Source organism: Peromyscus californicus, unplaced genomic scaffold (assembly GCF_007827085.1).
Source record: "Peromyscus californicus insignis strain IS unplaced genomic scaffold, ASM782708v3 Scaffold_4__1_contigs__length_199733344, whole genome shotgun sequence".
Classification (NCBI taxonomy): Eukaryota; Metazoa; Chordata; class Mammalia; order Rodentia; family Cricetidae; genus Peromyscus; species Peromyscus californicus.
This window is the reverse complement of record NW_026294562.1, coordinates 175,923,898-175,949,349: the sequence shown is the minus strand read 5'-3', so window position 1 is coordinate 175,949,349 and position 25,452 is coordinate 175,923,898. Positions and strand designations below refer to the sequence as shown.

General features: G+C 53.9%; 1 protein-coding gene across 2 annotated transcripts in view; it reads right to left on the bottom strand.

Annotated features, from left to right (window-relative positions):
• The window catches only part of Ap2a1 (adaptor related protein complex 2 subunit alpha 1), a 26,403-nt gene extending 951 nt beyond the window's left edge, over window positions 1-25,452 (bottom strand). Inside the window, exons 1-21 of one of the 2 annotated variants that reach the window (XM_052762316.1) lie at window positions 25,254-25,451; window positions 14,571-14,639; window positions 14,337-14,479; window positions 13,945-14,138; window positions 8,982-9,111; window positions 8,351-8,452; window positions 6,723-6,831; window positions 5,633-5,783; window positions 5,023-5,191; window positions 4,784-4,921; window positions 4,335-4,517; window positions 3,405-3,502; window positions 3,003-3,234; window positions 2,759-2,926; window positions 2,516-2,676; window positions 2,204-2,269; window positions 1,895-1,951; window positions 1,712-1,794; window positions 1,487-1,576; window positions 248-371; window positions 44-160 (exon numbers count right to left, since the gene is read on the bottom strand). In XM_052762316.1, coding sequence (XP_052618276.1) covers window positions 44-160; window positions 248-371; window positions 1,487-1,576; window positions 1,712-1,794; window positions 1,895-1,951; window positions 2,204-2,269; window positions 2,516-2,676; window positions 2,759-2,926; window positions 3,003-3,234; window positions 3,405-3,502; window positions 4,335-4,517; window positions 4,784-4,921; window positions 5,023-5,191; window positions 5,633-5,783; window positions 6,723-6,831; window positions 8,351-8,452; window positions 8,982-9,111; window positions 13,945-14,138; window positions 14,337-14,479; window positions 14,571-14,639; window positions 25,254-25,320 — 2,651 coding nt within the window. In that variant the 5' untranslated portion in view covers window positions 25,321-25,451. Of the gene's footprint in view, window positions 1-43; window positions 161-247; window positions 372-1,486; window positions 1,577-1,711; window positions 1,795-1,894; window positions 1,952-2,203; window positions 2,270-2,515; window positions 2,677-2,758; window positions 2,927-3,002; window positions 3,235-3,404; window positions 3,503-4,334; window positions 4,518-4,783; window positions 4,922-5,022; window positions 5,192-5,632; window positions 5,784-6,722; window positions 6,832-8,350; window positions 8,453-8,981; window positions 9,112-13,944; window positions 14,139-14,336; window positions 14,480-14,570; window positions 14,640-25,253 lie in introns of both variants that reach the window. The other variant, XM_052762317.1, reaches the window with a different exon arrangement.

Genomic DNA, 25,452 nt, shown 5'->3' with positions numbered 1-25,452 from the left:
CCTGCCCCTCAGCCCCGCCCCACCTCTCAGCCCCGCCCCTCACAGGCTCAGCTGCTTCCAGCGCTGGAAAAAATCCTGGGCGGCCATCTCTGTGGGCTGGAAGAATTTGTTGATGGTCACCGGGAGCTTCAGGGTGAGGGACTGGGCGGTGCCACCGTACCTGAACAGAGGAGAAGCAGCTCAGCCAGGTCCCATCCCTGAAGCCCCTGCCTCACCGCCCACAGCCACAGATTTGGCTCTCACTCACCGGAAGCGCACGGACAGCAGCGGTGGTGTCAGGAAGTCTCGCAGACACTCAATGTTGAGCACCTGCTGCACCTGCGCACCACCGTCCACCTGTGCAGCTACACGCTTCGTCTGCACCGCCAGCTGTGGCCCGGGGTCAAGGAAGCTGGCTAGGGACAGAGGTGGCACAAGCTGAGGGCGTCTTGGGGCAGCCCCAACCCGGGTACGCCAGAGGTTCTGAGGGCCAAGCAGATTCCCCTACATCTAACTCCCACACTCTTTGTCCTGGGACATCTGGGACACCTAGGAATCTCCTTCTGGCCTCCACTCCTGGCTCCAATGGGTGACTAACCTCATGGACCATGATGGGCAACACAGTATTTTCTTAGCCTCAAGTACAAACTGGGTCCATGTGAAATGTCCTGGGGAGCCAGTGAAACCATCCACCATCAGGACATGTCTGTCTGAGGAGCAGTGGCCGTGCACCCAGGTGGACATAATTAGTGTCACCATCTGTACGCAGGCCTGACTGACCCCATGTCAAGAACATGTATGGGCCAGGCGGGCTGGTTCCTATACCCTACCTGGCCTGCCCTACTTCAGACATAGAGCAGTCTGCCCTGGCTCTGGAAAGCTGGTGGACGAAGCAGAGGGTGAAGGACTAGTTGTTCTGGTCTCACACATATAAGGGAGAGGGGGGCCTGGCTCTGATACACCTTCCAGAACATCCCAGGAAGCTGGGCTTACTGGTGCACACCTATAAGCACAGGTAGAAGCAGACGGCTCACCTTGAATTCAAAGCCAGCCCAATCTGTAGAGTGAGTGGAGGCCAGCCTAGGCTGCATTGTATAGTTTCAAAAACAACAAAAGGTCCTCATAAGCAGAAAGAGGGAGATCTACTTTTCTGGAGCGTTAGGAAGCAAGTCACTCAGCTGTGGTACTCCAGGGCTAGCAGTGCATGCAGCATCCCTGGGTAACCTGAGTGCGGGAGCCCCTAGCCCCATAGCATGAAGCCTCATACAGACCACTTCAGCAAAGGTAAGGTGCCTGGCAGGGGTAGTTGGGGTGCTGGAAGTCATACATCCTGTACATTGGGTCTGTCATCTGTCCCTGGGTAGAGGCCTACCTACTATGCATAGTCTTAGAGGTAACATACGTCTAATTCATAGTGAGGGCTCAACAGGTATGGACCTGAGTGTCTGCTTCCCAGGGGCCTACAGGGGTGGGTTGGGGCACTATCAGGGCCAAGAGCAGAGGATATGAGTCTGGAGGTCTCCAGGGTGGACCACGGTGGGCGAGAAGCTCTGGAACTGCACGGAAGTCTTGTTGCCATAGAAGAGATACATTCGGCCTGCAGCAGGTGGGTGAGGGTTCCATCCAAGCTCCTCTGATCCCTTCCCTGCCACCAGCCCAACCAGGAGGTGCTGCCAATAACCCACCCTTCCAGTCACCCGCCTCCCCCAACCTCCAGGCCACCAGGACACACCCAGGTTCTGCCGGAACTCAGACTTGACTCCAATCTGCAGCAGCTGGTTCTCAAACAAGACCCCACTATTCTTACACACGAACCTGGCAGGGTGGTGGGAGTCAGAATGGTAGGGCTCCTCACCGCCCATCTTCATGTTCCCCAGTTGTCCCTGCTCCCCTGCCCACCTCTCCCAGAACTCACTTATTCAGCAGTTCATCCGCTTCTGGGATGGGAGGGCCTATGTCCTCAGGACCTGGGCTGGAGGAGAGGAAGAAGTGAGATTCATAGGGGACTGGGGGGTATAGGCAACACTCTCTAGGAAGGCAGATTCCCCAGGAACCACGGGCCAAGTTTCCCCAGAGACCCCCAGGAATGGGAGTGGGACCCTGGCAGAGGGATCTCCCAAGGACCCCAACTTCCACTGTTTTCTAACCCCTGTCAGTCATCAGAAACCCCTGAAGCCCACCCTGGGGACATCCATCAACCCCACAGCCAGAGGCCACCCCTTACTCAGCAGCTGGAGCTGGGTCAGCCAACAAAGCCATGGGGCTCTCAGGGGCAGGGGGCTCCAGCTCGCTGGGCCATCCAATCCCAGAGGAGACAGAGAAGACAGGCGTGGCAGGCAGCCAATCCCAGAGAGGCAGCAAGAGGGCCAGGGAAAGAGAGGCAAGAGGGTTCAGAAGGAAGAGTGGGCTGAGATACAGCTATGGGAAAGGACAGCACGGGGTAACCAGGGCAGCAGAGTCCAGAGTGGCAGCCAGAGGCTAGGGACAGGAGGGAGATGGAAGGGGGTGGGACTGAGTAGGACAAGGACAGGGGTACCTGAGGAAGGCCTCCTCAGGGGTGGGCCCCAGGCTGGGCTGTGCACTGGGGCCGTCAGAGAAGACATCCACCAGGAGGTTCCCACCTACAGGAACTGGAGGTGCAGCAGGGGGAGGGGCTGCCCGCAGCCCCAAGAGGTCCGCGGAGGGTGAGGGCGTCGACTGCAATTACGAGAGGGTAGAGGTGAGATAGGACAAGGGATAGAGGACCCAGCCTGGCCACATGGTCCATAACTGCGCTCACCACGGTGCTGGGGGTAGGCTCCACACCCCCATTGATGTCACTGTTGCTGGTATCCCTACGGCTGTCATCCAGGGCACTGGCTGCCCCAGGGCCCTTCTTACGCTTCAGCTTGGCCAGGATAGATGACTCGCGCTCGGGAAATGGAGGCATTTCTTCTAGCACAGTGGCCTGTGGGCAGGAGAAGAGTCAGGGGGCACTTATGACCCGGGAGGGTGGTCCCAAGGCCTGGGGCATGGGCTCTGACCAGAACATCAGTGCTGGCTACAGAGCTGAGGGTGAGGTACTCCACTGCCCGCTGCTGGAGCTCCACATCGGCATTGCGCAGCTGGGAGCCGGCACGCAGAACGCCCTGGATGGTGGCCTTGGTCTCAGGGAAGAGGTTGATGAACTTGATGTAGGTGGACAAGAGCAGGGCGCGAGTGGCCACGCTGCACAGGTGGAACTTGGAGTGCAGCAATGAGAACTGGACAGGTGGGCTGTGGAGGGGGTGAGGTCAGCAGACATGCCGTCACCCACACTCCCCAGGGCAAGGCTGGGACCGAGCCCAGGGAACATGCTGAGAGGGGCTCTAGGAACTCCATCATTTCTCAGCCTGATGGGGGGTTCCCAACCCCCTAAGAGGTCCCCCAGAATGAGGCTCCCTCACCTGGAGCGTGGGTCCCCAGCAATCAAGTTCCCAAACTCCCCAAGGATGTAGCCACCGACCTTCACCATGTTCTCATGACAGGCTGGGGCCTGGAGGGCCTGTGAGGGAGCAAGGGAGAGCAGTGTGAGGATAAGGAGAGGAGTCCCCTGATCTCTGCAATGCACACGGGTCATAAATGGGGAGACTGAGGCATGGGGAAATTGTCAAGTGACTAGCTGGACTCTGTGCAGGGGACTCTGAGATCTCCCACACATACTATGATTTCAGTGCTGGAGCCCCAGCTGCCGGCGATGTTTGGAAGGTCCTAAGAACTGGGGGAGGGGGATCTACCTGGAGAAATGAGGGTACTAGGAAATGTGGTATCCTTGATTACTTCCACCCCACATTCTGTGCATGCCCAAGTGTGCACACAGGAGTGCATGCCCGTATGCAAAGTTACGAAGGCCAGAAGATGTCAGGTGTCTTCCTCAATCATTCTCCACCTTGACACGGGATCTCTCACTGAACCGAGAGTTCCATTTTGGCTAGACTAGCTGGCCGGCAAGCCCCCAAGTGCTGGATTACAGTCACACAGAGCCACACTCAGCTTCTGCATGAGGGCCAGGACTGAAAACCAGACTCTCACGCTTGCACACCTGAACTACTGCCCAGCCCTAGCTACACATTGCTGCTGCCACACCTGCCTTCCCTGCCATGATGGAACCTGTGAAGCACTGCATAGGGAATAAAGTGGCCAGCTCTCCTGGACAAGGACCAAAACACACGGAGATGACACCCATGCTGTGGACTCTTCACACCAGGAAGGTCCCAAGGTTGCAGGTCCCCTGAATGACTCAGGATGCTGGACCCTGCTGGTGGGGTATATCATTGCCTACATGCTTTTGATTGGCAGCCAAGTTCCACCATGGAGTCAAAGTGAAAGATGCTAACCTCAAACACTGTCTTGGCAGCATAACCCTGGACATCGTCACGGTTGGTGACAATCTGCAACACTCGGTACCACACCTCCTCGCTCACATAGTCGCCTGCGATGCGGATGAGGTTGAGGATGGTGTCCACATACCAGCTATAGTCTACTGCATACTTCTCAGCCAGGATGGCCACCTTCAACACCTATGGCAGAAGGTGGTAAGGTGTGAGTGGACGATTATGCCCACAGGAGGGTGACTACTGCCATTCCTGGATCTGTGATCACTGTTGACCTTGTCCTAACATCCAAGGTCCCTCCCCAGTCTCATTCCTTAGACCCAAAGGTCCAGGCCCCACACTCCTCCCAACCTAAGGGGTCAGATCCCAGCCCTCCCCCCTTAGACTCTGTGATCCAGGTCCTGGCCATCCTCCCTCACATCCAGGTGTCCAGCTCTGGCCCCTGGACTCACGATCTCCTCTCGGATGGCATAGTCTGCAGTCTCGAGGTACCGCAGCATCTCTGACACAATTTGCTTGGCATTGCTGCGGTCACACATGGCATACAGGAGGTCGGCTGCCCTCTGCCTCACACTGACATCCCGCTCCGTCTGAGGAAGAAGAGCAGGACCAAAATGGGGTCTAAGCTGCACTGGGCCCACTGCAGGGCCACCAAGCACCTGGACACTCTGAGTGGGGCAGAGGGCTGCACCTTGAGGGCATTAATGACGGTATCAATGTGAGTCTTGACAGCCTCATGGGAGAACTCAGAGCTTGCCAGCGTGCACATGCTCTCCAGGGCCAGGTATCGCAGGTTCGTCTCCCGGTGCTGCAGGAACTGGCCCAGCTGGTTACAGGCGCGGACCAGGAGGTTGGGTTCACTGCCAGGCACAAGTGAAGTATAGATGGAGATGGGACGTGAACTGATCCATCTCATAGATCCCTGAGGATCCAGGTCCTCACTTCTGCTCACTCCAACATCCTGTTCTGACCCTCCTAGGAACCCAGACATCTGGGCTCATATGCACTGGAGTGGGGAATACAGCCAGCAGAAACTAGCCCTGATTTCAATCCCCAGTATGCAAGACTGAACCCACAAACATATGCAGCAATTCTGCATCTACCTCAGAGGAGCATTTCACACCTCTGTCCCCTTCCTAGCAAGGATCCCAGGCCCCAAACTCCTCCCTTAGACTGTGGGGCCCTGCTTTCCTTCCTCAGATCCAGGTGTTAGATGCCAGTCATCCTTCCTCAGACATATCCTGTTCTCTCTCCTCCCTCAGGCCAGTGGCCCTGCCTCTCCACACCCCTGCCTGCAGCACCTGTCATAGTGGATGATGAGGCTAATGGTCTCAAAGAGGATAGCGTTCTTGGCGTTGGAGTGCTGCACCTTCTTGGACTTGGGGGGCTCCTGGGCTTTGTTGAGCACAGTCTCGAGACACTCCACCAGCCGCCCTTTCACAGCCGCGTCCTCTGGGGAAGGGAAGGGAAGGGAAGTGGCTGAGCTCTCTGCCAGTGCTCCCTGCAGTCTGCAGCCTGCTCCAGCTTTCGCCTTACATGGAGGGTCCAGCTACCTTTAAGGCCGGCAGTCCCAGGCTGGGCCTCTGCCTTCTGAGGCAGAACACTATTTCCAAGTCTGGGCTCCCACCCAACTCCCCTCTTATGAACCTCAGTTTCCTCCTCTGCTGCACTGATGCTCCTTAAATTTCTCACACAAGTGTGGAAAGCCCAGGAGTCTTCCGCAGAGCCACCATGGAGTTGAAGCATTCCCAAGGAGTTATCCATAGAGATCAAGGAGCTGCCCCTCAACTGTCAGCCCCGAAGGCCACTGCACACTATCTGGGCACCAGGGATTATGAGGGTTTTGTTGTGTGTTTAGAGTTTTCAAATTTTATTTTATTTTTTAATTTTTGAGACAGGGTTTCTCTGTGTGGCCTTGGCTATCCTAGAACTCACTCTGTAGACCAGGGTGGCCTTGAACTCAGAGATCCACTTGCCTTTGCCTCCCAAGTGCTGGGATTAAAGGCGTGCCCCTTTACCACTGCCTGGCTCAGGGATTATGAGTTTAACAGAAACAAACTCATCAGTGTCCGAGCGCCCCACGCTGTAGAAGGCAGTAGCCAGACTGCAGCTGCATCAAACATCTGCCAGCACTCTAGTGAGGCAGCCCTGGGCCACAGCTCCGGCTCTGGCCTCGGGCCTCTCCTCTGTAAAGCACGCATGGTAACGAGCTCTCCCCATGGAGAGGGCTGTGAGAAGGAAGGGGGCCCAGGGCAGGAGCATCACCCCGGGTGATGAGCAGGGCAGCAGAGCAAAAGGCTGCCTGCCCCATCTCCCGCAGGTGGCCTCCCATGCAGTCTGGACCTAGCCTGGCTCTGGAGTGGACACATGCTGGCGGCCCACAGGCCTTACCTGGCGGTGGGTAGCTCTGCAGCAGCCGCAGCAGCTTCACGGAGAGCCAGGGGGCAGGAACGAAGTAATAGGTGTAGTCCTGGAGGTCGGTGGAGGCAGACGAGACAATCTGCAGAAGGAAGGAATGATGGGCGGAGGAGGGCCCTGGGCCCTGAAGAGACATGTTCACACCAGGGCTGCACCATAAGAGCCAGGGCTACAAAAGGGGAAACCAAGGCCTGAAGGTAGCGTGGCCTGAGCACGGGGTCAGAACTAAGCCTGAGGATGGTGGAACCCTTCCCCTTCTTTCTGAACAGAGTGCCACAGAGAGCCAGCTGGTGTCACACAAGACCCTCCTGCTTCAGCTCCTGAGCGCTTGCACTGTGCCCCAACAGCTGGCCCTGAGCGTTCCAAGTAACGCTGCTAACGGTGGAACAGGTCTCTGCCAGCTCCTTGCGTGTGTCAGGCCCTTGGGCTCTGCCTCCTCCATTAGCCTTTCCTACCCAGGTTCCTGCATCTTGAGCACCACAGGAAACTACTAAAGAGTCTGGAGCTGGGTCTGATCCTAGGTCCCAGGTCCAATACAGGTCAGAAAGGGACACAGTCAAAGATCATAAGATGATGACTGTCTCTTCTCAGGGTAACCTCCTTCTCCACCTTGAAAAGCCTTCTCCAAGCAGCCGGGTGGTGGCGCACACCTTTGATCCCAGCACTGGGAGGCAGAGCCAGGCGGATCTCTGTGAGTTCCAGGCCAGCCTGGTCGACAGAGTTGAGTTCCAGGACAGCCAGAGATACACAGAGACCCTGTCTGGGGGAGGGGGGGTGACAACAGGGTGGGACAAACACACACACACTTTCTCCAGGAAGCCCCCCCACAGCACTCTGACAGTGGCATGACCATGTCTCCTCATCCTTGTTCCCTCCTGGGCCTGGCACCTGGCACCTGGCACATTCAGATGTGGAAAATGATGGACTGGGGACAGACTGAACCGTTAGTATAGGTGATCCTTTGGCCCAAGGATCTGAGGCACTTCTGACCTCCAGACAATAGTTTGATTTCCCTGAGTTTCCCTTTGGTTAGCACCCCTGAGAAGCTCGCCTGGCTCCCAGACAGGGCTAGGCTCTCCATTAGGTGCCCACGATGCTGAGCTCCCTCCACGACATCCCTCCACAACATCCCCACAGCTCTTCTTGGCAGTCTGTGACTGAGTCACCATCCCTGTCACTCTCTACCTTCCCAGGACAGGGGCTCCTTAAGGGCTGATGCAGACGCAGAGTCAGGCACACAGAGGCTCCGGGTGCTTTGAGGACAGCGCCAGTGGGGAGAGGCGAAAGACAGGACAAACAGAGAGGAAAGAGCGGAACAAGCAAGAGAAGAGAGGGAAGAAGGGCCAGGAAGACGGCTTTGGGGTGCTTGGTGGCACCCCAACTCCTTATCCACAACAGCCATGCTACACCCAGCATTGGTATCAGCCCCTGAAGCATGTAGGAAAAGAAGCTCAGAGAAGTGAAGCCACTTGCCTGCAGCTGCACAGCCTGGATGAAGCCACCGCAGAGGCTTTGCTTGTAAGCACAGGCTGGCTTGTCGTTCAGGGAAGGGGGAGAGTGACAGAGGTGTCACAGACACACTAGTGTGACAGCGTACTCACCCGGCTCAGGCGAGACACAGCCAGTGAGATACAGGTCTTGAAGTCATCTGGATTCTTCTTACAGAGGCAGGTGATAAGGCTGACAGCGGCTGTGACCACTCCCTGCAAGGAGCTCAGGCATGAAGGCCCAGGCTCGTGGCCAGGATGGGCATGGGCAAGGGCAAATCCAAGGACATTCCAGGTAGGGGGCAAGATACATGCAAGGGTGATTGTGCTTCAGGGGAAGGGTAAAGAGACCTACCTCACAGATGGGATCTGGGGACCTGGGAAGGCCCTGGCATCGGGGTAAATCACCTCAGAAGTAAGGAGCACAGTTGGGGTACTGGGAGTCTTAGGTGGGGCAAGAGTCATGTCTTTCTTAGACAGGCAGGGAATGGGCCTTGCTAGGGGATCTCTAGGCTCAGAAATACGCAGGATTTTTTTTTTTTTTTTTTAAGGAGCTGGGTCAGAGATGGGGACAGTCCCTGGCAGCCAAGAAGATATCAAAGAGGTAGGAAAGTTTCTAGAAAAATCAGGCAGGTCATAGGCACTGGGGACATAGGAGCTGGGTTGGAATGTCACGGGGTTCCTAGCATCAGGAAAGAGGTCAGGACAGGGGCTTCAGGCATTTGGGGGCATCTGGGCACCTCACCATGTGTTGGTCATTGAGCAAGTGCACTACACGTGCCGTCCACTCGCCCATGGGCACCAGGTCAGGTGAAGCCTTGTAAAGTCGAAGCAGGCATAGGGCTGCACTTTGCTTCACGCTGTCCATGCTGTCTCTGTGGGGAGAGTGCGGGACCGTCAGGGCTACCTGGACCCAGTGCACCCGACTTCCCAGGATAGGACACAGGCAGCCAGGGTGACCCCAAAGCATCTGGACGCTGCCCTGACTGTCCCAAGGACTCTGTCTCATCATCCACAAAACAACTGGCAGTACCAGACAGAATGTGCAGGCTGGCTCTGCCCTGCATCCTGAGCGCCTGCATGTGCCCTGCATTGCTGCAGATTACGGAGAGACTGGTGAACACTCTGGCGAACACACCTTTGCTCACAGACCTCGCCGGTAACTGCTGAGGCAGAGACAGAACAAACCAGAGGAGGAGAGGCAGGAAACGGTTCTCCTTGGGAGTCCTGGAGGCCCAGAGAGGCCCAGCCCTGCCCTGCCCATCCAGGATTCCAAGCAGACAACTTCAAACTTTAATCAGGGCTTCAAGAGCCAAGGCTGGCCTTCAAGTTCTGATTCCTTTGCCCCATCTGCCCAGTGCTGGGATTACAGGGAACCATCCAGCTATATCTCAGCTCTCTGGGTCTACTTCTACATCCTGACTGATGAGAGGTGGACACCACCACACATGGTTTCTACGGTACCGTGGATGGAATAGCGCTTTGGGTATACTAGGTGAGCACTCTGCCAGTGGAGCTCAGCCCCAGCCCGCTTCCATGTATCCACTCTTGACTGAAGGATTCCCTTGTCTTGTCCGTTTCCTGGTCAGTAACTTTGAAACTAGACAGAAGCAGACAGACCAAGGTGCCGCTCAGGGTGGGTGCAAACTGCAATACATGCAGATGCAGCAGGCAGCAAAGATGGACCCAGATTGAGTCCAGACCTAGAAGGCTTCAGGGGAACGGGGAGGAAGAGAGTGGAGCCAGAGGACATGGGCTGGCTTCTGTAGTGTGCTGCACATAAATTCACAAAAGCACACAAACACATAAAAATGAATAAATAAGAGGCCGGCGGATTTCTGTGAGTTCGAGGCCAGCCTGGGCTACCAAGTGAGTTCCAGGAAAGGCGCAAAGCTACACAGAGAAACCCTGTCTGGAAAAACCAAAAAAAAAACAAAACAAAACAAAACAAAAAAACCTAAAGCTTTAGCCGGGCGGTGGTGGCGCACGCCTTTAATCCCAGCACTCGGGAGGCAGAGCCAGGCGGATCTCTGTGAGTTCGAGGCCAGCCTGGACTACCAAGTGAGTTCCAGGAAAGGCGCAAAGCTACACAGAGAAACCCTGTCTCGAAAAACCAAAAAAAAAAAAAAAAAAAAATGAATAAATAAGTATTTTTAAAGGAGTGATAAGCTGGGGCTGGATGACAGTAAAATCAAGGACAGTCTAGACTACAGAGTGAGTTCAAGGTCAGGCTGGCAATTGAACGGGACCTTTTCCCCACTTTGAGACAGTCTCTCGCCATGTAGCCCTGGCTAGCCTAGAACTCAATATGTGTATTAGAGTAGCCTCAGATTCACATAAATCTGTCTGCCCACATGCCACCAAGACAGTGTCACCTGCCAGGCAATGGTGGCACACGCCTTTAATCCCAGCACTTGGGAGGCAGAGGCAGGAGGATCTCTGTGAGTTCGAAGCCAGCCTGGTCTATATAGTGTGTTCCAGGACAGCCAGGGCTGTTACACAGAGAAACCCTGTCTTGAAAAACCAAAAAACTAAACAAATAATAGACACTGAATTTTCCTCAACAGTGTAGCACACTATCACTCCTGTACTCTAGAGGCTAAGTAGCAGGAGGAGCAGTTCAAGGTTATACTCAGCTACATAGTGAGTTCAAGGCCAATGTGGACTACACTGGGCCATCTCAAAAAACAAGCAAATCAAACTAAAAGCAGACAGCGATCAGAATGGGTTCCTAGTGAGAGCCTGTTGCAAACTTTTTTTTTTTTTTTTTTTTGGTTTTACAAGAGAAGGTTCCTTCGTGTAGCCACGGCTGTCCTGGAACTCACTCTGTAGACCAGGCTGGCCTCCAACTCACAGAGATCCGCCTGCCTCTGCCTCTTTGGTGCTAGGATTAAAGGCGTGCCCCACCACTGACCAGTGAGGAGACAGGATCTGACTATAGTGCTACTCAAGCTGGCCTTGAAACGCCCCCTTCTCTCACCGCCCCCCCAACAGAGTTTTTCTGTATAACAGTCCTGGCTGTCCTGGAATTTGCTTTGTAGACCAGGCTGGCCTCGAACTCACAGAGATCACCCTGCCTCTACCTCCTGAGTGCTGGGATTAAAGGCATTTGCCACTGCCCAGGTCTGACCTTGAATTCTTAATCCTCCTGCCTCAGTTTCCCAGGGCTGGATGGCAGGTCTGCAACTGTAACAGGACCTTCATCCTTTTCCTACTGGAGGTCAGCCCATACTCCGGCCCTACCTGAACAGAGCACACTGGGCCGCCTCAGGACCTCAGGACCCGCCTTCAGGCTCCTTCTCTTCCCTATTCCCCGCCGCTGCCCTCCTTGAGTACTGCACACATATGGGATACATACATACATACATACATACATACAGGCAAAACACTCATACGCGGGACAGCGAGTGCTCAGCCTTGCCGGCTTGGATCGTTTCAAAGGTGACCCAGGCACAGGAACACAGGCGCAATGGTGCATGCCTGCAACCCCAGCATGAAGGAGGTGGAAGCTAGAGCATCAGTGCACGGCAGACTGGGCTACATGATGCCCTGCCTAAACAAACAAACAAACAGACAAACAAACAAACAAACAGACTGGAAGCCTGCCTTGGTTGTTCTGTGCCAGAGACAGAGACAGGTAATTTTGTACACAGTTCCCGGGGTGTTTATTTCTAGGTCACCCACACTTTGATGTGGCTCCCCATAGCTTCTACCTGGACAAGCTTTTCTTTGCTCCCAGAGGCTGCAAAGCTCCCCCAGATCCCAGAGGCCTTCAAAGCCCAGCCTGTCTGAGCCCTGTTCGTCAGAGTTGGCTGCTCCTGCTGGCCTGTGTGTGCCTCATTAACTGGCTAGCTCAGGACACCATTAACCAATAGTCTCTTGCTCCTTTGTCCAAACTAAAGTCTTCCCCTTTTTTTGAGGCAGGGTTTCAGGCTGGCCTCAGGGTTGTTCAGTCTTCAAGCCTCCTACAGGCTCCACTACACCCAGATCAGCCACATTTGTCTACACCGCTGGAAATAGAAATCTCACCTCTGGGCACAGCAACCACAGTGCTCTTTCTCAAAGTAACACTGCTTCTGCTGTCCATTCGCCTGACACACACCAGTCACCCCCACATCCGTGGGAAGCAAAGGCAGACTCCCCAGAGTCTCTTCCATGCTCACTACACTCCATCCAGAGACTCCCTGGTGACCACACACCTACACCCTGAGCCTTGGTACCTGCTGGGCCTTTTGTGAAAGGCATTCACATCCGCCAATGATTACCAACTCCATTCTAGTGCATTACACGTCACCCCTGGAGAATCCCTGACTTATTAATTAAAGCCTTTTTCAGAGCCAGAGAGATGGCTCAGCAGTTAAGAGCACTTGCTGCTCTTCCAGAGGGCACTTCCGTTCCCAGCACCCATGTCAGTGGCTCTCAACCCCCTGTGCTTCTACCTCCAGAGGACCCCATGCTTCTGGTCTCCAAGAGCACCTGCACTCACTTGCACATACCCACACACAGACAAACACACCTACACGATTTAAAATAACACTGACTGCTCTTCCAGAGGACCCAGGTTCAATTCCTAGCACCCACATGGCAGCTCACAACCATCTGTAACTCTAGTTTCAGGGACTCCGACACTCTCACACAGACATACATGCAGACAAAACACCAATCAATACTCATAAAATAAAAATAAATAAATTACTTAAAAAAGAAAGAAAAGAAAAAAAAAGGTAAAGCCACTTTTCACCCACCCTCCGGTATGCTCACTACCCTGTGTATTTCTTCTTTCACTAGGAAAAAAACTAACAAGCAAAAAATTGTTTTGGTCTAGAGAGATGCTCAGCTGTTAAGAGCACTGGCTGCAAGCTGGGTAGTAGGGGCGCATGCCTTTAACCCTAGCACTCAGGAGGCAGAGGCTGGCGGATCTCTGTGTAGACCTGTCTGGTCTACAAATCGAGTTCCACGATAGCAAGAGCTGTTACACAGAGAAACCCTGTCTCAACACTCCACCCCCAAAAAAGAAGAATTAGTTTTGAACAGGTTCTCATATAGCCCAGGCTGGCTCTGAACTCCCTAAGTGTCAGAAGATGACCTTGACCTTCTGCTCCTCTTGCCTCCATACCCAGTGCACACTGCTGGGGATCTTGGGTAGGCCAGGCAAGCACTCGACCAGCAGAGCTCCAGCCCCGGCCACCTGTGCACCTTCTCCAGTACCCTGGCAGTTGGGAACACAGGTCCACTTCCATTGCTGCCTCGGGAGGCAGAGCCGTGTTACAAATCGACGTGGACTACTCAGGAAACAACAGCCCAGAAGCTTCCTGCAGCAGGCAGGTCACACAGGGCCACCGCTGACCCAGCTAGCCTGAAAGTCCCGCCTCTTCTCACCCAGCAGAAGCTGCCACCACTGGGAAAACCTTCTCGGCTGTGGCCAGAGACTGTCCAGCTCTGGTGGTGGCACCACTGTCACCCATCAGTGCTGCGGGCACAGGGGAGATGCCGTTTCTTGAATGAGATAGGGATGAGACCGTCCCTTCCACAGGAGACAGCAATGGTGTGTATCAGATACATGGCCACCAGGCGGGGACAGGCCCTTCCCTTCCAGGCAGCCTGGGGACATGGTCTAAGGCCCAGGGAGGGGAACTCGGGCAGTACCACAAACAAAGCTGGCTCTTAGTTTGGATTCTGCCCTTCAGCGGTGGTCCCCAGTGCCTCACCCAGCCACCAGGATTCGGGGAATGTCAGCGGCAAAGGCCTCGCCCATCTCACGGCTGCCCACGTTGGCGATACAGTGCAAGGCCAGGCACATGAAAGTGGGGTTGCGGCTGGCCAGGTCATTCTTGATGGCGTTGTTGATGAGCCGGATCAGCTCTGAGTTCGAGTTCACCAGGACTGAGATGAACAGGTACCCCTGGGGGGTAGGGAGGGACAGCTGGGAGCCTGTGGCTAAGAGGCACTAGACTAATCTAACATGCAGCAGTGTAGGCCCTAACCCTCCTTCCCTCAAACCCAGGGATCCAGACCCCAGCCCCCTCCCTCGGCCCAGCACCCACCCTCTTCCCCTCCCTCGGCCCAGCACCCACCCACCCTGGTCTCTTCCAGCACTCACTATCTGCTTCTCTGTGTACTTGTTGGAGCTTAGAAGGTTCACAGCCTCCATGTGTCCAAAGTCAATGTCATGGCCAAGCAGGAAGATGAAGAGCAGCTTACACACATACTTCTTCTTACTGTAGCCATCCAAGGCCTTGTCCCCTGAGGCAGAGGAGGGAAAAGGAGCCACATGAGGAAGACTTGCAAGTACTCTGAGCCCGGCTCCCTCCCCAGGCTCTGGCCACCAGCCTGCCTTTGAACTTGGAGCGGATGTTGGCCAGTTCCTTGTTGATCCTCTTGATCTCAGCCTCTTTGCTCTTGCCTGTAGAGAGAGGACAAGGCATATGAGGCTGTATTCAGCCACCTGCCCTCACTCCCCCTGCAGGGCCTGGGCTCAAATGCCCACTCCCCACACCTCACACGGCGCCCCACTGGGAGTGCCCCAAATGCCCACTCCCCACACCTCACACGGCGCCCCAATGGGAGTACCCCAAATGCCCACTCCCCACACCTCACACCTCACACGGCGCCCCAATGGGAGTACCCCAAATGCCCACTCCCCACACCTCACACGGCGCCCCAATGGGAGTACCCCAAATGCCCACTCCCCACACCTCACACGGCGCCCCAATGGGAGTACCCCAAATGCCCACTCCCCACACCTCACACGGCGCCCCACTGGGAGCGCCCCAAATGCCCACTCCCCACACCTCACACGGCGCCCCACTGGGAGCGCCCCAAATGCCCACTCCCCACACCTCACACGGCGCCCCAATGGGAGTACCCCAAATGCCCACTCCCCACACCTCACACGGCGCCCCAATGGGAGTGCCCCAAATGCCCACTCCCCACACCTCACACGGCGCCCCACTGGGAGTGCCCCAAATGCCCACTCCCCACACCCCACACGGCGCCCCACTGGGAGTGCCCCAAATGCCCACTCCCCACACCTCACACGGCGCCCCAATGGGAGTGCCCCAAATGCCCACTCCCCATTCCCCACACGGCGCCCCAATGGGAGTGCCCCAAATGCCCACTCCCCATTCCCCACACGGCGCCCCACTGGGAGCTTGCTGGTCTGTCTCCAGGCAGCCACCAGTATATGCTTTCTGCCCTCCTTCCTCCTCTTTCTAGTGGGCCATGAACTACAGGGTGCTGGGGTTGGGTTTGGAGGGGTCTCCATCTCTCCTGTCCTGTCCCTGAGCGCTCCGCTCTGCGATAGAACTGTGACCAAGGAATGGCAGAAAAGCTACACTGGCTCCTGCCTCTCCCTAAGCAGCAGCACCTGACAATGATCTGTCTCCCAGCACGACTCTCCTTCCTCGTGACCTCTTAACCCCTAGGTCTATGCTGTCCCTAAACCTCTGCCAAGACACAAAGATTCCCTTTGTGGTACCAGGCCAGGGCTGTCTGGTGTCCCATGCACCCTGTTCTGTGTGCTGCCTGTCTTCTGGCCACCCTCACTGCCACTAGAGCCCCCAGGGCCACACCTCCAGATGTCACTGCACACTCAACTCCTCTAAATAGAACCCTGTTCCACACAGGGACCTTCAGAGCGAGTCCCTGCACTGTGACACACCGTCAGCACCTCACCCAAACACAACCTGCACTTCACAGGCTCCTCTGGCAGCCCTCTCTCTGCCTCCTTCCTATCTATCCCTACACTCTGGGCTATGGGACACTAGCCTCTGCCTCCAGCCACCTCCTGTGTTCTATCCCTTTGGTCTCAGCTCCTGCAACTTCCTCAGAGAGACACTTTCCATTCCCTTCTGTACAAGAAATTCATTATTATAATTATTATATTTTTCATGTGTATGAGTATTTTGCCTGCATGTATAATGTAATATACCACTGGCATATCTGGATGAATGGAGGCCAGAGGAGGACATCAAATCCCCTAGAAGTAGAGTTACATATGGCTATAAGCCACACGAGTGCTGGGAATCAAACCCAGATATTCTAGAAAAGTAACAAGTGCCGGGCGGTGGTGGCGCACGCCTTTAATCCCAGCACTCGGGAGGCAGAGCCAGGCGGATCTCTGTGAGTTCGAGGCCAGCCTGGACTACCAAGTGAGTCCCAGGAAAGGCGCAAAGCTACACAGAGAAACCCTGTCTCGAAAAACCAAAAAAAAAAAAAAAAAAAAAAAGTAACAAGTGCTCTTAACCCCTGAGCCATCTCTCCAGTCCTATTATTACATGCTGAGAGTCTCACTATGTTGCTCAAGCTGGCTTCGGACTCAGGATCTTCCTGCCTTCGCCTCCCAAGAGCTGGGACGCCAGGCCTATGCCACAGTCCTAGCTCTTGCTGTTCTACAAGCACTGGCTGCTCTTCCAAAGGACCTGGGTTCAATTCCCAGCACCCACATAGTGGCTCACAACCATCTGTAACTTTAGTCCTGATGCCCTCTTCTGAAGACCAAAGGCACTAGGCACGTAAGTGCTGCATACACACAAGCAGGCAAAACATCCAGACATATGTTTTGTTTTGTTTTTAATTTAAAAACCGAAGTATGGCATCTCCAAAAGAGAAAGTACAAGCCAGGCATGGGTGGAGATGTCATCCTTGCTACTTGGGAGATCAAGGTCAACCTGGGCCAGAGTGAGTTCAAGGCTAGCCTGGGCTACTTAGTGATGCTCTATCTCAAAATGAGAAGCAAAAGAGCTGAAGCTGAATATGAAAGCTCCAACCTATAATCCAGGCACTCGGGAGGCTGAGGCAGAAGGAGAGATATACATACGCTCTAGGCTAACTAGAACTACAGAATGAAACTCTATCTCAGAAAGTAAAAAGTGAAGGCTGGAAGGGTATCTCAATTGGCAGAATGCTTGCCTAGCATACACAAACCCCGGGTTCTATCCCAGCACTGCATAAACCAGTGCGGCATCCCTGGAATCCCAACACTGCAAGTGGAGACAGGAGGACCAGGAGTTTAAGGTCATCATGGCTAAGTCTAGGCTACATGAGACCCTGGGGGGGGGGGGGGGACGCAACCGAGTGGGACTGGGGGCACGGCTTAGTAGAGATCCCTTACATGAGGCCTGGTTTGCATTCCCGGTCCTAAGGGGAAACAAAAAAGGCAAAGGCAGACATACAGAGAGAGTTCAGGGGCTGGGGACAGCTCTGCTGAAAAGTCACAGGAGGAACAGCGCCAGAGGCCACGAGACAGACTGCGCACTGGCCAGCTGGACTATGCAGTACTCGGGACAGACTGGGCAGTAAGCTACCCATCATTGGTGGCATGCAAATATGTCAGAGTCAGAAAGCAACTCTCTCACTCATAAAGAGGTTTCTCCTTTCCTTCCTTCCTTCCTTCCTTCCTTCCTTCCTTCCTTCCTTCCTTCCTTCCTTCCAGATGGTCTATGGGAGGGGGTCAGCTGTGTAGTCTTGGCTGTCCTGGAACAACTCACTGTGTAAAGGAGGCTAGCCTCAAACGCACAAAGATCTGCCTGCCTCTCCCTCCCAGGTGCCACCACACCTGGCATGAAGGGATCTCCTGAGTGGGCTTGGCAATGAGCACTCCTGTCCTGCTGCTGGAGTTTTGGAGCCTTCCTCCTCTGTTGCCGGTCCAGCTCTCCACAAGGCTTGCCTCTGCAAAACCGCTCACCACTGTCCCTGGCTAGGGTCGGAGATGAGGTGATGGAAGCAGCAGGCTTGGGGCGGGCGGGCAGGCAGGCAGGCGGCTAGGAGGACAGGAACTGGGCTCAAGCCATCGGAGGGCTGGGGTATGGAGAAAGGAGGGTCCGGAGCAGCAGGGCCATCCCGCTGCCTGAGGTTATCGTCCTTCATATAGACAGACCTTCATGGAGGTCTACTCCAGCTTGTAGCTTCCAGCTTGGAGGTGCGTGGAGGTGATAACTTCTGTAAACAGAGGTACAGCTCAACAGAGTGCGTCTGTAATTACCCTCAAAGGAATCTGGGCCAGCCTGGCCCTGCCCCGAAGGACCCTGTGTGCCTCCACGGAGAAAATGCAAAAGCCTGGACCCCGACTCCTGTGGACCCTGCTCAAAGCCACGCAGGTATTCAATGCTTCCAGACTCTGGATTGCCATAAAACTCGCATGGTTTTGATCCTTCCATGGTCACGTGCCATGTGGCTGTGAGGCACTGGAAACAGGGCAGGCATGACCCTGTGTGTGTGTGTGTGTGTGTGTGTGTGTGTGTGTGTGTGTGTGTGTGTGTGTATCAGTGGACTATTTTGTGGACAAAGTTCTCTCCTCTCCATCACCTTTATGTGGAATCAGGATTGAACTCCGGTCTCCAGGTTGACACAGCAAGTGTCCTTACTGCTGAGCCTCACCAGCCCTACTTTATTTTGTTTTGTGTGAAACAGGGGCTCTTGAAGCCCACATTTACACTGAACTTGATTTTAGCCATGTGTGACCTTGGACTTCTGATGGCCCCCTGCCTTTTCTTCTCGGTGCTAGGATAACAAGCCTGTACCATGACACTCACTTTCATATTCCCTCTTGACCCCAGTACTGGTGGGGAAAGACTGGCTTATTCGTTCACCCACTTACTTCTGCCTTCATCAAACACCCACTGAGGCCTCCCAAGGGCCAGGACCTGCGGAGGGCAGAGCTGAGGATGAACAGGGTGAAGCCCCAGCCTTGATCCCAGGACCGAGATAAAAGTCACTACCACAGAGGATCTAATTTGGGACAGGATGTGCTTCCTATGTGGTAGCTTTGAGCAGAGGGAGTCAGCACTCCAACTCCAAGGCCTTCCTCATGGACCTGCTCCAAAAGAACAGGGATTTGGTAGGACATAGCCCCAGCCCCGCAGAAGCAACTCCCCTTTGATAAGGCTTCCCTGTTCTGGGAGGGCAGGACCACGCCTTCACACAGCCCAGCCGCATCATCTGTTATCCCTAGAATCTGCACTACTTGTTCCCAGCCTACTGAGCTCCATGGTGCCCCCAGAAAGAGGCTCTCTTCCTCCCAAACCTGACCCCATCCTTTCCTTGCCTATAGTTCTACTTACACTCCTGCCATGCTCTCAGAACAACTCCCTGATCTCAGGACCTTTGCACCACCCATGGCTTGACTCACTGCACAACACCCAGAATGTCTTGTGAAGCAGAGCCCAGTCAGAACCCCATAATCCCCCCACACTAGGCTTACAACAGGTACACATGTACCTTAGTTTAAAATAAACAAATACTAAGATATAAATCGGGGCTGGAGAGATGGCTCAGGGGTTAAGAGCACTGACTGCTCTTCCAGAGGTCCTGAGTTCAATTCCCAGCAACCACATGGTGGCTCACAACCATCTGTAATGAGATCTGGTGCCCTCATCTGGCCTGCAGGGATACATGCAGGCAGAACACTGTATATGTAATAAATAAATCTTTAAAAAAATAAAAAGATATAAATCACAAACCTGTTATCTCAGTACTTGGGAGGTAGAGGCAGGCAGGTCAGAGGTTGAAGGTCATCTTTGTCTACATAATGAGTTCAAGGCCAGTCTGGGTTACATGAACCCCTATCTTAGGAAACCAAAAGCTCAGAAAAATCTCAATTAAAAGCTGCACACTGTGGCTGCGCAGTGATGGCACATGCCTTTAATCCCAGCACTATGGAGGCAGAGGCAGGCAGATCTTTGTGAGTTCAAGGCCAGCCTGGTCTACAGAGTGAGTTCCAGGACAGCCAGGGCTGTTACACAGAGAAACCCTGTCTCGAAAAACAAAAACAAAGCCACACTTGGAACAGAGAAGCAGATGGATCTCTGTGAGTTGGAGGCCAGCCTGATCTTCAGAATGAGTTCCAGGACAGCCAGGGCTACAAAGAGAAACCTTGTCTAGAAAAACAAACAAACAAAAACAAAAAACAAACAAACAAACAAAAACAAAACAAAACAAACAAACAAACAAAAAAACTGCACACCATGAAACTCACCCTATTAAATTCTTTGTTCACAGAACTGTGTAACCATCACCAGCATCTAATCCCATAATCTTCTCTTTCTCACACACACACACACACACACACACACACACACACACACACACACACAGAACGCCTGTATGCCTAGGCAATGGCTCTCCATCCATCCCAGCCCTGACCCCACAGTCCCACTCATCTCTGGCTTCCTCTGTGGTCCAGCCTCTTCTAACGTTCTATCCACATCCTAGGACTGGCAGCTCTCACTTGATAAAGTATTGTTGACGTCCACCCTTTTGAATTGATTATGTGTATTATGTGTGTGGGGGCACAAGTGTGGAGGCCAGAGGACAATCTGTACCAGTCACTTCTCTCCTTCTACCATGTGGGTCCCCAGGATCAAATTCAGGTCCTCAGACTTGGCAACAAGCGCCTGCCCCTGCGGAGCCAGCTTGCCAGTCCTGCTATGGTTTTGCTTGTTTGTTTGTTTGTTTGTTTGGGGGCAAGTTCCTGCTGTGTAGTATAGGCTGGCTTCAAACTTAAAACTGCCCCGTTTCAGTGATGTCAAGTGTGAGCCATCTTGTCTTTGGATGGACATGGGGGCTACTAGAGAGGGCACTCAGGGGTCATACATGCTAGGAGAGTACTGTACCTCTGAACTATGCACCAAGCCCTTCTCTTGCTTGCTTTATTTATTTATTGACAGGGTTTCTCTGTGTAGCCCTGGCTGTCCTGGGACTCCCTCTGTAGACCAGGCTGGTCTCTAACTCCACAGATTGCCTGCTTCTGCCTCCCGGAGCTCTGGGACTAAAGACATGCGCCCCACTCCTGGTGTGCACAGATGAGTGTTTTGCTATCATGTGTGTTTGTGTCCCATGTGTGCAGTACCTACAGAGGCAGAAGGAGTCAGGTCTCCTGGAACTGGAGTCACAGATGTTTGAGAGCTGCCATGTGGTGCTAGGAATCAAACCCAGGTTCTCTGGAAGATCAGCCAGTGCTCTTACCTGCTAAGCAATCTCTTCAGACCCTTTCCCCCCACCCCCAAGACAGGGTTTCTCCGTGTAGCCCTTGAACTTTCTCTGTAGACCAGGTTGAATTTGAACTCAGAGTTCCACTTGTCTCTGCCTCAGATACTGGGATTAAAGTTGTGGGCCACCACCACCTGTCTCAGACCCTACTTTTTTTTTTTTTTTTTTTTTTGGTTTTTCGAGACAGGGTTTCTCTGTGTAGCTTTGCGCCTTTCCTGGAACTCGCTTTGGAGACCAGGCTGGCCTCGAACTCACAGAGATCCGCCTGGCTCTGCCTCCCGAGTGCTGGGATTAAAGGCGTGCGCCACCACCGCCCGGCTCCCTACTTTTTTAAGACAGGATGTCTTTAAGTTGCTCAAGCTGGTTTTGAACTCACTCTATAACACAAGGTGACTTTATATTACGATTACATTGATTTGTGTATGCATGTATGTAGGTGCACACACCATGGTATGCATGTGGCAGTGAGAGGACAACTTGTAGTTGTCCTTCCACCATGTGACTCCATGAATTGAACCCATGTCAGGCTTGGCAGCAAGTGCCTCTACCTCCTGGGACGTCTAGCCAGGTCAAGGCTGACTGTGAACTTGAATCCTCCTGCCTCAGCCTCTGGAATAGCTGGCATGACAGGCCTGAGCTCCAGTCCTGGCTCTGTTTGCATTTCTTGTCTGACCTGCCTCAGGCCACAAAGACACATTCATCTGTGAGAACAGCTGTGATCTGCTGGAAGAGCCTTCTCTCCTTGGGGTCACAGCTGCACAGGAGCATACTGGGTTATTTGCCTATGTGTCCCCAGTGTTGTCTTAGGGCTTGAAACACACCAGCCACTCAGCACATGGCTGCTGGGCCAGGCAGAGGGCAATGCGTGGTGGGCAGCAGCGGCCGTGGGTACACTCCCACAGTCTGATGAGCTTGTGCCTTTGCTCTGTCCCCTGGCTGCTCTCTAGGGTCCTGCAGGTGACACCTGCCTATCTTCTCTTTCCTTCCCCCAACCCCAACACAAACTCTCTTTGCAAATCCTTCAAAGCTGACCTAAAAGCTGACCAATCCTTTTGTTTTATTTGGGTGATTTTATGTGTATGTCTGGACATATGAATGCACGCACCCTTCTAGGCCAAAAGAGGGTGTGAAATTCCCAGAACTGGAGTTATAGGCAGTTGGAACCCACCTGATGAGGGTACTAAGAACCAAACCCACCAGCTCTCTACAAGTGTTCTCAACTGCCGAGGCAGCTCTCCAGCCCCTGGTGTTGTTTCGGTTTTTGAGTCAAGTCTTGCTCTGGAGTCCAGACCATCCTCACAGTCACCATCCCGGTGCTTAGCCTTCCCAATGCTAGTTGACAGGCTGCAACTCCAGTGCTTTGCTTCTGCTCACATCTGAGCAGTCCCTTTCTCCCTTGGCCACGTCTGGAGCCTGGAGGCCTGTGACACTTTTGATTTGGTTCCCAGCTGCTACCCTAACTTCTCAAGTCTATTCTCACAACGGCCAGAACAATTGTTCAATAGTTTTGATTTTCTTCATGAGACATGGTCATGTCTAAGCCAGCCTGGAACTCACCACCCTCCTGGCAGTGCATTTCCAGTGCTATACACCACCATGCCTGGTTCTAGAGGAATTCTGTGAGCCGCTGCCCTCCTCTGCTCAACAGCATCTTACAGCTCTCAGTTTAGCCACAGAGGGGCCACAGTGCTCAGAGCCCCTCAGCCTCCCTGTCTCCTTAGTCTTTGCTCATGTTCTATGCTTACATGCACCTCAGGACCTTTGAACACATTCTCTTCCTACATGGACCCTATTCCTCCAAAACCCAGCCCACTTCCTCCTTGCTCCTCCTCATTCTGAGTCTACAATGCCAGCCACCACTTCACCTTTTCCCCAGCACTCCCTCTTCACAGCATCAGCCCCGGCAGACTACACTGCATTCCCTTCTGTTTACTTTTCACCCTTCTAGGAATGGATGCTCCAAAGAATGTGGAGTTTTGTTTTGTTTTGTCTTGTGGTGCTAGGGATGGAAGCCAGGACCTTGTTCACACTAGGCAGGCACTCTACCACCAAGCTACGCCCTCAGCCCTTCACTGAGAGACATAGGTATTCTACTCTGCTGAGCCACAATCACAGCACAAGACTAGGAATTCTACATAGCTGTGACCCCCGTACTTCAGATAGGGACAGATACAGAGGAGCAATGGAACAGTATTCATCAAATAAAGGAGCAAACAAATCTCTGCAGGCAACATGCTATTAGGAATGGAGTTCAGATGCAAAAGCTAAGCCCCAAGGGGCTAAGTAGGTGCAAAGGGCCACCCTCCCAATAGTTATCAGAGATAAAGCACACCCATTTATATATAATTTACTTTTGTTTTATAGTCATTGTGTTTTGCCTGCATGTATATCTGTGTCAGGGTGTCAGAAGCTCTGAAACTGGAGTTACAGACAGGAGTGAGCTGCCATGTGGGCACTGCAAATTGAACCCTGGTCCTCTGACAGAGCAGCCAGTGAGTGCTTTCAACTGCTGAACCATCTCTCCAGCCCCAAGCACACCCATTTTTAAGTTACCCATGCCAAGTCTATAACTCTTTCTAGCTCCACCTCTGTTCACTGGCTCCAAAGCATCTCTCATCTAAGGGAATACACAGCTTCTCACTGTCCTCTTTGCTGACACCTACTGTGCTCACAACCCTCCCCGAGCAACTTGAAGGAGTCATTCTTCAGATCCTAGCCAATGCCGACAGCAGCCACCAGGGCCTAGCCTAGGGCCTCATCAGGTGGACCTCACTCTGCATCAGCCCAGCCACCCCTCATTAAGAAGCCATCAACAACCTCTCATGACAGATGAAGAAACTGACAGGTGAAGTCCCTCATTCAAGGTCACACAGTGATGGGAGTGCAGTTACCAATACAAAGCCGGGTCTGGCCTACCACATCCATAGATGGAACCTCTGAAGGCTCCTGGCAGCTCCAGACACCAACATCTGCTCCCAGAAGTTGTGAGCTGACCAGCAGCCAGCCCATCTCATCATTATAATCACTTCCTAGAAGGGATCATGGCCCCTGTATTGCTGTGATAAGCGAAGGAAGGCTTGAATCCCAGCCTGCCCTGTTCCCTGACCCCTTTCCTTCTCCACAGCACACACATCCCCTACCCTCAGCTTTCTAGATCTCTCCCCTAGAGTTTTCAGACGCCTTGCCCTCCTCCTAAGGGTCTGCCTCCATCATGAACACTCACTCTGTAATGCCATTCCTTCCCAGGCCCTGCTGGTGTCTTGGGTTTCCCCATGAGCCTACACCTATATTCCCTCTTTCCTGTATGTAGCCTTTCAAATGCCTTCCATGTCTCTTAAGCCATCTGCCATCTAGAGTCTTTTCATACCTCACCCTCTGCTGTCTCCCATTTCCATCTCTGGTCCTCTGTCCCCCCACCTCATCATCTCTGATCTCTATGCTGTCCCTCCACTTACATTCTGGTCCTTCTGCTGTCCCCTTTCCTTATGATCTCTGGTTTATCTGCCCCCACCTTTTCCTCTATGGGCCCTATGGGCCCTATGGTGTCACCCCCACCTTATCATACCTGGTTCCTCAGGAGTTCCCCCAGTTCCATCACTGGTCCCTCTGCTGTCCCCTCACCTTCTTTTCGTCCCTATGCTGTCCCCCCATTTCTATTTCTGATTCCACTTTATCATTCTGGTTCTCCTGATGCCCCCCACTTCCATCTCTAGTCCTACAGTCCCCCCACCTTATTATCTCTAGTCTTTCTGCTGTCCCCCAACCTTATCATCTCTGGTCCCTGGGCTGTTCCTTAACTTCTGGCCCCTGGCCCTAGGTGGTCGCCCGCCTCTTCTGCGTCTCTGATTTTCTCCACATAGACTCAGGATGGCACTGAATGACCTACCTAGCCCGTTGCTCTATCCCCTCCACCTCCTCCCGCCACGTCCGCCCGCGCTGCCCCGGTCCTTCCCGCGAGGACACCCCCGCGCTTCCCCGCTCCCTCCGCCCGGTCCCCGCGTGACCCCCCGGGCCCCGGTCGTGAGCTCACAGTTCCGGATGTCGGAGATGAACACGGCAAGCCCGCGCATGCCATCGCCCTTGGATACGGCCGGCATGATGGCGGAGGGCTCGGCTCCAGGCCTGGCCGAACGGGCACGGGGCTGGCTGGCGGTACCGGGCGGAAAGGACCCCAGGCGGCGCCGAGGAGCCGGCCGGGGGAGGGCGGGCTGGCTGCAGGCCGACGCCCC